At 44.1% G+C, this 15,000-nt stretch overlaps 2 protein-coding genes across 3 annotated transcripts in view; one reads left to right on the forward strand and one right to left on the reverse strand.

The window, feature by feature from the left end:
- cul4a (cullin 4A) overlaps positions 1–7,942 on the reverse strand; it is a 17,768-nt gene extending 9,826 nt beyond the window's left edge. The window contains exons 1-10 of the mRNA XM_067442336.1: positions 7,551–7,942; positions 6,857–6,972; positions 6,496–6,600; positions 6,347–6,415; positions 6,187–6,260; positions 4,939–5,101; positions 3,562–3,651; positions 3,385–3,467; positions 2,372–2,439; positions 2,168–2,286 (exon numbers count right to left, since the gene is read on the reverse strand). Of these exons, the coding sequence (XP_067298437.1) occupies positions 2,168–2,286; positions 2,372–2,439; positions 3,385–3,467; positions 3,562–3,651; positions 4,939–5,101; positions 6,187–6,260; positions 6,347–6,415; positions 6,496–6,600; positions 6,857–6,972; positions 7,551–7,677 (1,014 nt within the window). The 5' untranslated portion in view covers positions 7,678–7,942. The remainder of the gene's footprint in view (positions 1–2,167; positions 2,287–2,371; positions 2,440–3,384; positions 3,468–3,561; positions 3,652–4,938; positions 5,102–6,186; positions 6,261–6,346; positions 6,416–6,495; positions 6,601–6,856; positions 6,973–7,550) is intronic.
- Positions 7,943–9,397: 1,455 nt separating this feature from the next.
- The window catches only part of pcid2 (PCI domain containing 2), a 7,613-nt gene continuing 2,010 nt past the window's right edge, over positions 9,398–15,000 (forward strand). Inside the window, exons 1-10 of one of the 2 annotated variants that reach the window (XM_067442893.1) lie at positions 9,398–9,491; positions 9,771–9,834; positions 9,918–10,007; positions 12,740–12,813; positions 12,901–12,966; positions 13,309–13,350; positions 13,581–13,635; positions 14,162–14,265; positions 14,370–14,445; positions 14,830–14,971. In XM_067442893.1, the coding sequence (XP_067298994.1) occupies positions 9,799–9,834; positions 9,918–10,007; positions 12,740–12,813; positions 12,901–12,966; positions 13,309–13,350; positions 13,581–13,635; positions 14,162–14,265; positions 14,370–14,445; positions 14,830–14,971 (685 nt within the window). In that variant the 5' untranslated portion in view covers positions 9,398–9,491; positions 9,771–9,798. The remainder of the gene's footprint in view (positions 9,492–9,770; positions 9,835–9,917; positions 10,008–12,739; positions 12,814–12,900; positions 12,967–13,308; positions 13,351–13,580; positions 13,636–14,161; positions 14,266–14,369; positions 14,446–14,829; positions 14,972–15,000) is intronic. The other variant, XM_067442894.1, reaches the window with a different exon arrangement.

A 15,000-nucleotide genomic window follows, 5' to 3' on the forward strand; every position in this document is an offset into this window, starting at 1 on the left:
TACGTTCACTTGGAAGCCTTTTACGTTCACTTGGACGGCGTTTACGTTCACTTGGACGCCTTTTACGTTCCCTTGGACGCCTTTTACGTTCACTTGGACGCCTTTTACGTTCCCTTGGACGCCTTTTACGTTCCCTTGGACGCCTTTTACGTTCACTTGGACGCCTTTTACGTTCACTTGGATGCCTTTTACGTTCACTTGGACGCCTTTTAAGTTCACTTGGACGCCTTTTACGTTCACTTGGACGCCTTTTACGTTCACTTGGACGCCTTTTACGTTCACTTGGACGCCTTTTACGTTCACTTGGACGCCTTTTACGTTCACTTGGACGCCTTTTACGTTCGCTTACACAGCTTTACGTTCCCTTGGACGCCTTTTACGTTCACTTGGACGCCTTTTACGTTCGCTTACACAGCTTTACGTTCCCTTGGACGCCTTTTACGTTCACTTGGACGCCTTTTACGTTCACTTGGACGCCTTTTACGTTCGCTTACACAGCTTTAAGTTCCCTTGGACGCCCTTTACATTCACTTGGACGCCTTTTACGTTCGCTTACACAGCTTTACGTTCACTTGGACGCCTTTTACGTTCACTTGGACGCCTTTTACATTCACTTGGACGCCTTTTACGTTCGCTTACACAGCTTTACGTTCCCTTGGATGCCTTTTACATTCACTTGGACGCCTTTTACGTTCACTTACACAGCTTTACGTTCCCTTGGACGCCTTTTACGTTCACTTGGACGCCTTTTACATTCACTTGGACGCCTTTTACGTTCGCTTACACAGCTTTACGTTCACTTGGACGCCTTTTACGTTCACTTGGACGCCTTTTACGTTCACTTGGACGCCTTTTACGTTCGCTTACACAGCTTTACGTTCACTTGGACGCCTTTTACGTTCACTTGGACGCCTTTTACGTTCACTTGGACGCCTTTTACGTTCACTTGGACGCCTTTTACGTTCACTTGGACGCCTTTTACGTTCGCTTACACAACTTTACGTTCACTTGGACGCCTTTTACATTCACTTGGACGCCTTTTACATTCACTTGGACGCCTTTTACGTTCGCTTACACAACTTTACGTTCACTTGGACGCCTTTTACGTTCGCTTACACAACTTTACGTTCACTTGGACGCCTTTTACGTTCGCTTACACAACTTTACGTTCGCTTGGACGCCTTTTACGTTCACTTGGACGCCTTTTACGTTCACTTGGACGCCTTTTACGTTCACTTGGACGCCTTTTACGTTCACTTGGACGCCTTTTACGTTCGCTTACACAGCTTTACGTTCACTTGGACGCCTTTTACGTTCACTTGGACGCCTTTTACGTTCACTTGGACGCCTTTTACGTTCACTTGGACGCCTTTTACGTTCGCTTACACAACTTTACGTTCACTTGGACGCCTTTTACATTCACTTGGACGCCTTTTACGTTCGCTTACACAACTTTACGTTCACTTGGACGCCTTTTACGTTCGCTTACACAACTTTACGTTCACTTGGACGCCTTTTACGTTCGCTTACACAGCTTTACGTTCACTTGGACGCCTTTTACGTTCACTTGGACGCCTTTTACGTTCACTTGGACGCCTTTTACGTTCACTTGGACGCCTTTTACGTTCACTTGGACGCCTTTTACGTTCACTTGGACGCCTTTTACGTTCACTTGGACGCCTTTTACGTTCGCTTACACAACTTTACGTTCACTTGGACGCCTTTTACATTCACTTGGACGCCTTTTACGTTCGCTTACACAACTTTACGTTCACTTGGACGCCTTTTACGTTCGCTTACACAACTTTACGTTCACTTGGACGCCTTTTACGTTCGCTTACACAACTTTACGTTCACTTGGACGCCTTTTACATTCACTTGGACGCCTTTTACGTTCGCTTACACAACTTTACGTTCACTTGGACGCCTTTTACGTTCGCTTACACAGCTTTACATTCACTTGGACGCCTTTTACGTTCGCTTACACAGCTTTACGTTCACTTGGACGCCTTTTACGTTCGCTTACACAGCTTTAAGTTCACTTGGACGACTTTTACGTTCGCTTGTACAACTTTACGTTCCCTTGGATGACTTATGTTTGCTTGCACAACTTCACGTTATCTTGGACAATATTTAAGTTCGCTCGCACAACTTTTAAAAAATGTACCTTGATGTAGTCTCTCCAGGATTGCAGCAGTGCCGCCAGGCCGCCCTTGACTTTACTGAAGAGCTCGTACAGCAGCGTCAGCTCACACTCGCGGCTCTCGTCCAGCAGCGTCTGCAGGCCTGCGTAGCAACACACACACAAAATCAGCTGAGTGTGTGTTTATAACATCAATAACACAGCTCACGTCTCAAGCATAACTCAGACCTTTCTGTAGAATGGCACTCATGTGCTCGCCCAGAAGCTGCTTCTCCACAGCGGCAATCAGAGGCTTCCTGTCAGACACAGGCAGATGACACCAGCGTTAAAACAGCGGTTTAATATTACAATTCACATTAAATAATAGAGACGGATCGATAGATCAATCAACTGTCTAATTCTTGAATTAATCGGTTTAATGAATCGACTCAGACTCACTCATTAAGGGTCAGCGCTTAAATGAATCGACTCAATGACTCACTCATTAAGGGTCAGCGCTTAAATGAATCGACTCAGACTCACTCATTAAGGGTCAGCGTTTAAATGAATCGACTCAGACTCACTCATTAAGGGTCAGCGTTTAAATGAATCGACTCAATGACTCACTCATTAAGGGTCAGCGTTTAAATGAATCGACTCAGTGACTCACTCATTAAGGGTCAGCGCTTAAATGAATCGACTCAGTGACTCACTCATTAAGGGTCAGCGCTTAAATGAATCGACTCAATGACTCACTCATTAAGGGTCAGCGCTTAAATGAATCGACTCAATGACTCACTCATTCAGACTCACCTGCTGCCACCTACTGGTGGTTTAGTTTCACATTTAAACACTTTCCAACTTTTCTTATTTGTTTATTCAAAAATACAAATCTCAACACTATTTAACACAGTGGTCATTTTTCAGTGTATAATATTTAATGTGATTGGTAACAGCCCTATAGTGTCTTATTCTAATTTAATGTATAGATCAAATTTAAGAATATAAAATGAAACCTGAAGTATAGCCTATATTTAATAAGATTAGGGGGAAATGCCCTTTATAAAAGATAAAAATATCACAAATATGCAGATTTAAATATGCCAAAGCTGACAGAACAATGGAGAGAATATTGCTTCAGAATAAATTATATTTACAACACAAAAAACTCGGACAAGTGAATGACCAAAGGACAAGCACATGAAAAGGCTTAATGTCGAGCCCTGCATCGGTTACACACACACACACACACACACACTCACTGCGTGCTCTGATCTAAGTAACTGATGACCCGATCGTTCTCTTCCTCCAGGCGCCGCGCCACATGATGAAGGTACTCGGGAACCTGTGTGAAGAGCATGAACACACGTCAGCGCACACACATGACGTGTGTGTGTGTGTGTGTGTGTGTGTGAATGAGGAAGAACCGCAGCTCTCACGTCTCTCTCCTGCATGAGCCGTTGGCCCTCCGCAGCGTACAGACGTGTGGTCTCCGTCAGAAACCGCTGCTCGAACGAGTCCTTGTACACCTGGTGGCAAAACACACACACACACACACACACACACACACACACACACACATGAACAAAGGCCCTGCGCCCCAAATCACATACTAAATAGTATTTGAAAATAGAATTAGTATGTCCAAACCGCTGTATGTTCATCATAATAAATCATAATAAATAAAATAATAATTCTCACTCTTCCTCCTCTATTTCCTCCTTCCCTCCCTATTCTGGGTTTTGCTACTCGGAATAATATCCAAATCTTTTTATTTGAGGCACTTTTTGCGTTTCTTCGCCTCTTCATGACGGATCGCTTCCTGCATCTGCTAAATGCTTAAACGTAAATGCAGTGCGGATCGACACACTCTGACGGCTGATATTACCCACAACCCATTGCGAGTTGGACGAGGATTCGATAAGAACTACAAACGCAGATAAAGCAGATCAAGTGTGTGCGTGTGTGTGTGTGTGTCACCTGCAGGTCTGACAGCATGCCCAGTAGGCTCCTCAGCAGACTGCGGTCTATAGTCTCTCCGCCTGTGAGTGAGTGTGTGTGTGAGTGTGTGTGTGTGTGTGTGTGTGTGTGTGTGTGTGTGTGAGTGAGTGAGTGTGTGTGTGTGTGTGTGTCACCTGCAGGTCTGACAGCATGCCCAGTAGGCTCCTCAGCAGACTGCGGTCTATAGTCTCTCCGCCTGTGAGTGAGTGTGTGTGTGTGCGTGTGAGTGAGTGAGTGAGTGTGCGTGTGCGTGTGAGTGAGTGAGCGTGTGAGTGAGTGAGTGAGTGTGTGTGTGTGTGCGTGTGAGTGAGTGAGTGTGTGTGTGTGTGCGTGTGAGTGAGTGAGTGTGTGTGTGTGTGCGCGTGTGAGTGAGTGAGTGTGTGTGTGTGTGTGCGCGTGTGAGTGAGTGAGTGTGTGTGTGTGTGTGCGCGTGTGAGTGAGTGAGTGTGTGAGTGAGTGAGTGAGTGAGTGAGTGAGTGAGTGAGTGAGTGAGTGAGTGAGTGAGTGAGTGAGTGAGTGAGTGCGTGCGTGCGTGCGTGCGTGCGTGCGAGCGTGTGTGTGTGTGTGTCACCTGCAGGTCTGACAGCATGCCCAGTAGGCTCCTCAGCAGACTGCGGTATATAGTCTCTCCGCCTGTGAGTGTGTGTGTGAGTGTGAGTGTGTGTGTGTGTGTGTGTGTGTGTGAGTGTGTGTGTGTCACCTGCAGGTCTGACAGCATGCCCAGTAGGCTCCTCAGCAGACTGCGGTCTATAGTCTCTCCGCCTGTGAGTGTGTGTGAGTGTGAGTGTGTGTGTGTGTGTGTGTGTGTGTGTCACCTGCAGGTCTGACAGCATGCCCAGTAGGCTCCTCAGCAGACTGCGGTCTATAGTCTCTCCGCCTCGCTCCCGCTCGATCTGCTCCAGTATTCCCTCCACCGTCCGGCTCTGCACGCCGCAGTCGCTCACTATGTGTGTGCGGAACAGCTCCAGCCCCGTATCCCTGACAACACACGTGTGTTACTATAGCAACACCAGCTCTGGGTCGTCACGCTAACTACAACTAAACACACTACAGTACGGAAAATATATTAAAAACCTAAAAACTCAAATATATTTGGTTTAACTCGATGTACTAAAATGTTTATAAAAAGCAATAAAAATTACAAAATGATAAAACAAACAAAAAAATAAATAGCGACAGAAAATATAACAATAAAAAACATTAAAATATGAATAAAAACTATTTTCATTTAGTTTAACTCGATAAATAAAATCCGAAGTAAAATAAAAACTATATAGAAATAATGAAATACTTACAAAATTACTAAAATTCAACATGTTAATAAAAACTATAATTCTCAATGTACTAAAATGAGTAAAACAAATAAAAAATAATACAAATATAACAAATAATTAAACAACATTTCTAAAACTTCCACTAATATTCACATTTAATCAGAAAATATAAAAAACTAAAACGTTACCATATTTAAGAAAATTTATAATTAATTTAGTTTAATGTACTAATCTAACTAAAACATAAATAAAACTAATAAAGTTATATAATAAATAATTAATATTAATGACGAAAGACACAAAACCAGAAAATATTAAAATAAACAAATAAATTAAAAATATTTAATTTAGTTTAATTGATTTTCTAAAATAACACACTTAAACAAAAATTAATAAAGCTATATAAATAATAACATATATATATATATATAAATAAATGGCAAAACAACAAAAAATAACTTATAAAATCACAAACACACAACAAAATGAATACAGAAAATATAAAAATAAAAAGTAGTTTGAAGTATTAAAAGAAACTATAATTAATTTAGTATCTCAATGAACTCAAATTAATAAAACTGAAATCAAATAATAATAACTATAACAAAAATAATTAATGAAAACAAAAAAATATAAATATTTGAAATATATATAATTCAATTAGTTTAATTGGTGTACTATGAATAATTAATATTAATGACAAAACAACAAAATGTCTTGAACAAAGTTTAACTCTGAAAATGGCGCTATAGGAGCGTCTGCTCGGAGGCCTGTGATTGGCCGACTCACCAGATGGACGGAAGCAGCGAGTTCTGGAGGACATACGTCCGGTCCAAGAAGAGGAAAATACTGCGGATCATGATCTGAGGAGACGAGAACATAAGTAAAGACACACACACACACACACACACACACACACACACACACACACACACACACACACACACACCGTCTGTCTGCAGTGGTCCTGCCAGCACCGGTTCATCCTCTTTAGGAAGGACAGGCTGTCCAGCGACTCTGTGCGGCTCTGTTAAGGGCTGCTTTATTCTCACTACTGACGACCTACACACACACACACACACACACGTAGGAAGGATATTCCCTGAATTGGTGGATCTGCGCCCGGACGTGGTCTTCACACACTTGGCGGAGCTGCTTGTATAACATGGGCGACACTTTATACGAGCACAGGTTCTCCACGGCCTGTGGAACACACACACACACACACACACACAAGGAATCATGGGTAACTGTGAAACTATAGCACACCTGAGAGTAAGTGACAATTATCATCATTACTCCAGTCTTCAGTGTCACATCCTTCACTAATCATTCAATATGAGGTTATGTCCACATACACGTGTGTGTGTGTGTGTGTCAGAGAGAGAGCGTGAGTGTGTGCATGCGTGTCAAAGTGTCTGTGTGTGTGTGTGTGTGTGTGTGTGTGTGTGTGTCTCACCTGGTAAAGCTCCTCCAGGTTGTATTGGATGGAGGTGCTGTTCTGAATGGCTCCAACAGCATCTCTCAACTTCAGCCACGTGTCTTCAGTGTAGCTGTCAGTCAGCTTCGGTCTGTCTGTGAACACACACACACACACACACACACACACATCAGCATACATGTGGAGATTATAAAGTATACACATTCACAAAAAATGTGTTAATAAATGTATTTGTGACCCTGCTTCTCATGGGTATATCTGTAGCCAACATTACACCATAACAATACATACAATACAATTGATGCCAAAAATCATTACAATATTAAGATCATGTGCCATGAAGATATTTAGTACATTTTAATATCAAATTTGTATTATTAGTAGTAATATGCACTGCTAAGGACTTCATTTGGACAACTTCAAAGAAGATTTTCTCAATATTTACATGTTTTTGCACCCTCAGATTCCAGATTTTCACATATTGTCCTAACACACCACACATCAACGCTTGTTTATTCAGCCCTTATTGACCTTTATGAATGGTTTTATGGTCCAGGGTCACATGTGACTCTTAAACAGAATATATATATTCAACAGAGTGTGTGTACGCACACAAAACACAGTTTAATGCTCAGATTTACCCCTGACAGAAGAGCAGCTCTGACACTCATGAGCACTAGCTAGTGCACTAGCTCTGCCTCAGTAAACTCACCTTTAAAGTTCTTTATGATCAGTTTTTTGGACGCTCCTGCTTTGGCTGGTTTGGTCAGTCCATTAAAGTTTGATTTCTGACTGTGCTGGATGTCTTCTGCCATCCTGAGCGCTGAATATTCACACATGAAATATAATAAACGCAGAGAGAGTTGAGCTGTGTTAGCTGTTAGCTATCAAAACACTCGGAACCAGAGCCATGGAAGCGGCTCCAAACCCTCATGAGTGAGTTCTGGTCCTGCTGGGATAGACGCGACACACACCTACACACACATCAGCAGATATTCAGCAGATATTCTTCATATTTACTCATATTTACTCATATTTACTCTGACTGATCCGCGCAAGCAGCATAACAAGATGGCACACAAGCGGCGAATCTGCCAGCGAAGAATCAGCAGATAGACAAACACACACACACACTTCACCTCAGAGAAACACACACACACTTCACCTCAGAGAAACACGCAATTTACCCCAGACAAACACAAACTTCACCTCAGAGAAACACACACACTTTACCTCAGACAAGCACACACACTTCACCTCAGAAACACACACACTTCTCCTCAGAGAAACACACACTTCACCTCAGAGAAACACACACACTTTACCTCAGACAAAAACACACTTCACCTCAGAGAAACACACACACACACACTTCACCTCAACTCAGGCAAACACACACTTTACCTCAGAGAAACTTCACAATCCACACACACACACACACTTTACCTCAGAAAAACACACATTACCTCAGAGAAATTTCACAATCCACACACACACACACACACACACACACACACACACACACACACACACACACACACACACACACACACACACACACACACACTTCACCTCAGAAAAACACACATTACCTCAGAGAAATTTCACAATCCACACACACACACTTCACCTCAGAGAAACACACACACTTTACCTCAGACAAACACACACTTTATCTCAGACAAACATACACTTCACCTCAAAGAAACACACACACACTGCACCTCAGACAAAAACACTTCACAATACACACTTCACCTCAGACAAACACACACTGCACCTCAGACAAACACACACTTATCCTCAGAGAAACACACACACTTTACCTCAGAGAAACTTCACAATCCACACACATTTCACCTCAGAGAAACACACACTTAACCTCAGAGAAACACACACACTTCACGTCAGACAAACACACACTTTACCTCAGACAAACTTCACAATCCATACACTCTGCACCTCAGACAAACACACACACACACACACACACACTTTACCTCAGACAAACTTCACAATCCACACACACACTTGACCTCAGAGAAACACACTTCGCCTCAGGCACACACACACACACACACACACACACACACACTTCACCTCAGCACACACTGCACCTCAAACACACACACACACTTCACCTCAGACAAACTTCACAATCCACACACACTCTTGACCTCAGAGAAACACACACACTTCACCTCAGATAAACTTTAATGCCATAATTTTTGTCTTAGTTTGCCGTTTTGTCATAATGTATATGCTATAATTATATAATTACTAACATACTATACTTATGACTTAGTACGTCATAATTAAAACTTTCTGTCATAGTTCGACATTGTGTCACAAAAAACAAGCTCAACTGAGTGAAATATTATTATTATTATTATTATTATTGACAAACATTAACACAGTAGTAGTTTTAATATATTTTTCTTCTTCAGCTGAAGCTTTTACTTAGCAGAATATAAATCACCCGTTCTTATGTTGCTTAATCTGAGGCAGTTTATGAATATTGCCATATTTTAATGGAAAGTGCGGAATGGAATCTAAAGGCTCGTGTTCACTGATGTAAACAGGAAGCGCTGGCGTGACGTCAGCGGGCTCTGCAGTGGAGCACACGCGCGAACGGGTGTGAGGTGATTTTTGGGTAAATAAATGTAAATGTTTATTTCAGTTAGGTCGCTTGTATAGTATAATGTTTATAACGCACTTCTACCTAATAATAACGCGTCTGGTCATTACGAGAAACGAAGAATCTGTGAATGAATGAGTGAATTAGCATCTGCGCTAGTTAAGATAGTCTTTCAGATCGCTCGCGTTATTTCTTGTGTGATGTTGCTTTAGACGGTATTATTGTTAGTATTGTTATTAGTATTTATTTCTGCTCATCATGTGTGACTGTGCACTGACTGACTGACTCTTTCAGCTGCCCCGGGTCCGAGGTCAGAGGTCAGATGGCTCACATCACGCTTAACCAGTACCTGCAGCAGGTGAGCAAGCCCCGCCCACTGCGGGTTATGCGCCAATCACGCGTCTCTGCTGCGGTCATGTGACTCTGTGTTTGTTCCGGAAGGTTCTGGAGGCCATAGAGAACCGAGATGGACCTTTCTGTGCAGAGATGCTGTCCTTCAGACACCCGCATGTGGCCAACCCTCGCCTGCAGGTGTGTGTGTGTGTGTGTGTGTGTGTGTGTGTGTGTGTGTGTGTGTGTGCGTGGGCGTGTGCGTGTTTGTGTGTGCATGTGTGTGTGTGCGTGTGTGTGTGCGTGTGTGTGTGTGTGTGTGTGTGTGTGTGCATGCATGTTGTGTGTGTGTGCATGCATGTGTGTGTGTGTGCATGCATGTGTGTGTATGTGCATGCATGTGTGTATGGAATGTGTACGCAGGTGTGTGTACATGTATGTGTGTATGTCATGTGCATGGCGTGTGTGTGCAGGTGCGTGCACATGTATGTGTGTATGGCGTGTGTGCAGGTGCGTGTACATGTATGTGTGTATGGCGTGTGTGCAGGTGCGTGCACATGTATGTGTGTATGGCGTGTGTTTGCAGGTGCGTGTACATGTATGTGTGTATGGCGTGTGTGCAGGTGCGTGTACATGTATGTGTGTATGGCGTGTGTTTGCAGGTGCGTGTACATGTATGTGTGTATGGCGTGTGTGCAGGTGCGTGCACATGTATGTGTGTATGGCGTGTGTGCAGGTGCGTGTACATGTATGTGTGTATGGCGTGTGTTTGCAGGTGCGTGTACATGTATGTGTGTATGGCGTGTGTGCAGGTGCGTGTACATGTATGTGTGTATGGCGTGTGTTTGCAGGTGCGTGTACATGTATGTGTGTATGGCGTGTGTTTGCAGGTGCGTGTACATGTATGTGTGTATGGCGTGTGTGCAGGTGCGTGTACATGTATGTGTGTATGGCGTGTGTTTGCAGGTGCGTGTACATGTATGTGTGTATGGCGTGTGTGCAGGTGCGTGTACATGTATGTGTGTATGGCGTGTGTTTGCAGGTGCGTGTACATGTATGTGTGTATGGCGTGTGTGCAGGTGCGTGTACATGTATGTGTGTATGGCGTGTGTTTGCAGGTGCGTGTACATGTATGTGTGTATGGCGCGTGTGTGCAGGTGCGTGTACATGTATGTGTGTATGGCGCGTGTGTGCAGGTGCGTGTACATGTATGTGTGTATGGCGCGTGTGTGCAGGTGCGTGTACATGTATGTGTGTATGGCGCGTGTGTGCAGGTGCGTGTACATGTATGTGTGTATGGCGCGTGTGTGCAGGTGCGTGTACATGTATGTGTGTATGGCGCGTGTGTGCAGGTGCGTGTACATGTATGTGTGTATGGCGCGTGTGTGCAGGTGCGTGTACATGTATGTGTGTATGGCGTGTGTGCAGGTGCGTGTACATGTATGTGTGTATGGCGTGTGTGCAGGTGCGTGTACATGTATGTGTGTATGGCGTGTGTGCAGGTGCGTGTACATGTATGTGTGTATGGCGTGTGTGCAGGTGCGTGTACATGTATGTGTGTATGGCGTGTGTGCAGGTGCGTGTACATGTATGTGTGTATGGCGTGTGTGCAGGTGCGTGTACATGTATGTGTGTATGGCGCGTGTTTGCAGGTGCGTGTACATGTATGTGTGTATGGCGCGTGTGTGCAGGTGCGTGTACATGTATGTGTGTATGGCGCGTGTGTGCAGGTGCGTGTACATGTATGTGTGTATGGCGTGTGTGCAGGTGCGTGTACATGTATGTGTGTATGGCGTGTGTGCAGGTGCGTGTACAGGTATGTGTGTATGGCGTGTGTGTGCAGGTGCGTGTACATGTATGTGTGTATGGCGTGTGTGCAGGTGCGTGTACATGTATGTGTGTATGGCGTGTGTTTGCAGGTGCGTGCACATGTATGTGTGTATGGCGTGTGTGCAGGTGCGTGCACATGTATGTGTGTATGGCGTGTGTGCAGGTGCGTGTACAGGTATGTGTGTATGGCGTGTGTGTGCAGGTGCGTGTACATGTATATGTGTATGGCGTGTGTGCAGGTGCGTGTACATGTATGTGTGTATGGCGTGTGTTTGCAGGTGCGTGTACGTGTATGTGTGTATGGCGTGTGTGCAGGTGCGTGTACAGGTATGTGTGTATGGCGTGTGTGCAGGTGCGTGTACATGTATGTGTGTATGGCGTGTGTGCAGGTGCGTGTACAGGTATGTGTGTATGGCGTGTGTGCAGGTGCGTGTACAGGTATGTGTGTATGGCGTGTGTGTGCAGGTGCGTGTACATGTATGTGTGTATGGCGTGTGTGCAGGTGCGTGTACAGGTATGTGTGTATGGCGTGTGTTTGCAGGTGCGTGTACATGTATGTGTGTATGGCGTGTGTTTGCAGGTGCGTGTACATGTATGTGTGTATGGCGTGTGTGCAGGTGCGTGTACATGTATGTGTGTATGGCGTGTGTTTGCAGGTGCGTGTACATGTATGTGTGTATGGCGTGTGTGCAGGTGCGTGTACATGTATGTGTGTATGGCGTGTGTGCAGGTGCGTGTACATGTATGTGTGTATGGCGTGTGTGCAGGTGCGTGTACATGTATGTGTGTATGGCGTGTGTGCAGGTGCGTGTACATGTATGTGTGTATGGCGTGTGTGCAGGTGCGTGTACATGTATGTGTGTATGGCGTGTGTGCAGGTGCGTGTACATGTATGTGTGTATGGCGTGTGTGCAGGTGCGTGTACATGTATGTGTGTATGGCGTGTGTGCAGGTGCGTGTACATGTATGTGTGTATGGCGTGTGTTTGCAGGTGCGTGTACATGTATGTGTGTATGGCGTGTATGTGTGCAGGTGTGTGATGTGTATGAATGACCTGTGTGTGTGTGTATGAATAACGTTCCATATGTGTGTGTGTGTTGCAGTTGTCCAGTCCGGAGGAGAAGTGTCAGCAGCTGCTGGAGCCGCCGTATGACGAGATGGTGGCCGCTCATCTCAGGTGCGATTCTTCATGAGTGTCAGTGTGTGTGAGTGTCAGTGTGTGTGTGTGTGTGTGTTCTCACCTGCCGTCTCTCGTCCTCCTCAGGTGCACGTTCGCTGTGTCCAATCATGACTTTGTGGAGGCCTACAAATGCCAGACGGTGGTGGTTCAATATCCTTCACCACAAAAAATGCTGTAACTCTTCTTACTCAGTATTTCTGTCTCGTTTCTAGTCCAAACATCTAAACATTCTTACATTAAGAAGTATTTACTAGACAAGCAAACTTTATTGTCCTGTTTTGGGGAAAATAACTCTAAATGAAGAGAGTTTTTGCTTAAAATAAGATAAATAATCTGCCAATGGGGTGAGAAAAATAATCTTAATTCAAACAGAAAACAAGATTATTTATCTTATTTTAAGCTTCATTTTGAGTTATTTTTGTGCCGTGTTTATCCTGGCTCTTCAGGTGTGTGTGTGTGTGTGTTTGGTGTTTGCTCCTTAATCAGCTGAACATCGTTCCTGAGAGCGTTTCAGGCTCATAAAGAGGAGAACTGGTGAGACGTGGCTCATGGACTTCTGTTGGTAAAGTTGATAGACGGGTCCAAAGTGACCCGAGAGCGCACAAGCTGTGATTTAATTTAAATGGTTATCACCTAAAAAAATTATTTAGAAAAATCTGAAGAAAAAAAAATCCATTTGTAATATTTTTTCTGTACTAAAGTGTATTTTTTAGAAACTTTCGTGTGAATTAAAGCGGAGGCTCAAACTGATGCTGTGTTTGCAGGGCTCTGCCGATCATGTTTGCTGTGACCCTCGACCTCAGGATATTTGCCAATAATGTGAGTGGAGCTCATTCATCTGTGGATCTGGAACAGCTGCAGTTTGTGTGTGTGTGTGTGTGTGTGTGTGTGTGTGTGTGTGTGTGTGTGTGTGTGTGTGTGTGTGTGGGGTGGGGGGACAGGTACACCCTACATTATGGGGACAAAATGTCCCACGAAGATGGCAATATCCTTATCTTGGTCCTTTTGGGGACATTTTTGGTCATGAGGAAACTGTCTTATAAATCACACTAAATGATGTTTTTTGAAAATGTAAAAATGCAGAATGTTTCCTGTGATGGGTAGGTTTAGGGTGTGTGTGTGTGTGTGTGTGTGTGTGTGTGTGTGTGTGTGTGTGTGTGTGTGTGTGTGTGTGTGTGTGTGTGTGTGTGTTTAGGGGCTGTGTGTATGTGTGTATGCAGTTTATACAGTATAAAAAACATTATGCCTATGGAAAGTCCCCATAAAACATGGAAACACAATGTGTGTGTGTGTGTGTGTGTGTGTGTGTGTGTGTGTGTGTGTGTGTGTGTGTGTGTGTGTTCAGGCGGAGCAGCAGCTGCAGGTGAAGGGGAATGGGAATGTTGGAGACATGCTGGAGAAAGCGGCGGATCAGCTGATGAGCTGCTTCAGGGTCTGTGCTAACGATAAGTGAGTTATTAAAGTCTTCAGCATCTTTACTCCAGTCTTCAGTGTCACATGATGAAAGCACATCAGCACGTCCACATCATGTGATGAGTGTTTGTGTGTCCCAGTCGCGCTGGGATCGACGACTCGAAGAGATGGGGAATGCTGTTTCTGATCAATCAGCTCTTCAAGATCTATTTCAAAGTAAGAGTCATTATTAATAATCTGGTCACACTTTACAGTGAACACTTCTGCAGCATTTATTAATCTCAACATTCACTCACTTCACGATTCGCTTTATTACAGTTTTTATCTGAATATATTTACGGTAGTAATTTAGCTTCCATCGAAACTAACCCCGCATGTCCAAATATTCTGTTGAAGTATAAAGTCAGGGAAATGTTTTGGGAAATAATAATTAATCTGAATTATGAAAACTTGTTTCCGTCACTGAATTAAAAATTAAAGGTCACTTTATTTCTTGCAGTATTAATAATTGTGATGAGTCGCAGTGAGCGTTTGGTTGTACGTCAGTGACGTGTGTGTGTGTGTGTGTGTGTGTGTGTGTGTGTGTGTGTGTGTGTTCAGATCAATAAGCTGCACCTGTGTAAGCCGCTGATCCGCGCCATCGACAGCAACACACTGAAGGACGAGTACAGCATCGCCCAACGCGTCACTTACAAATACTACGTGGGGAGGAAGGCCATGTTCGACAGCGACTTCAAACCAGGTGTGTGTGTGTGTGAGAGAGAGAGAGAG

This window comes from Pseudorasbora parva, chromosome 4 (assembly GCF_024679245.1).
Source record: "Pseudorasbora parva isolate DD20220531a chromosome 4, ASM2467924v1, whole genome shotgun sequence".
Lineage (NCBI taxonomy): Eukaryota > Metazoa > Chordata > Actinopteri > Cypriniformes > Gobionidae > Pseudorasbora > Pseudorasbora parva.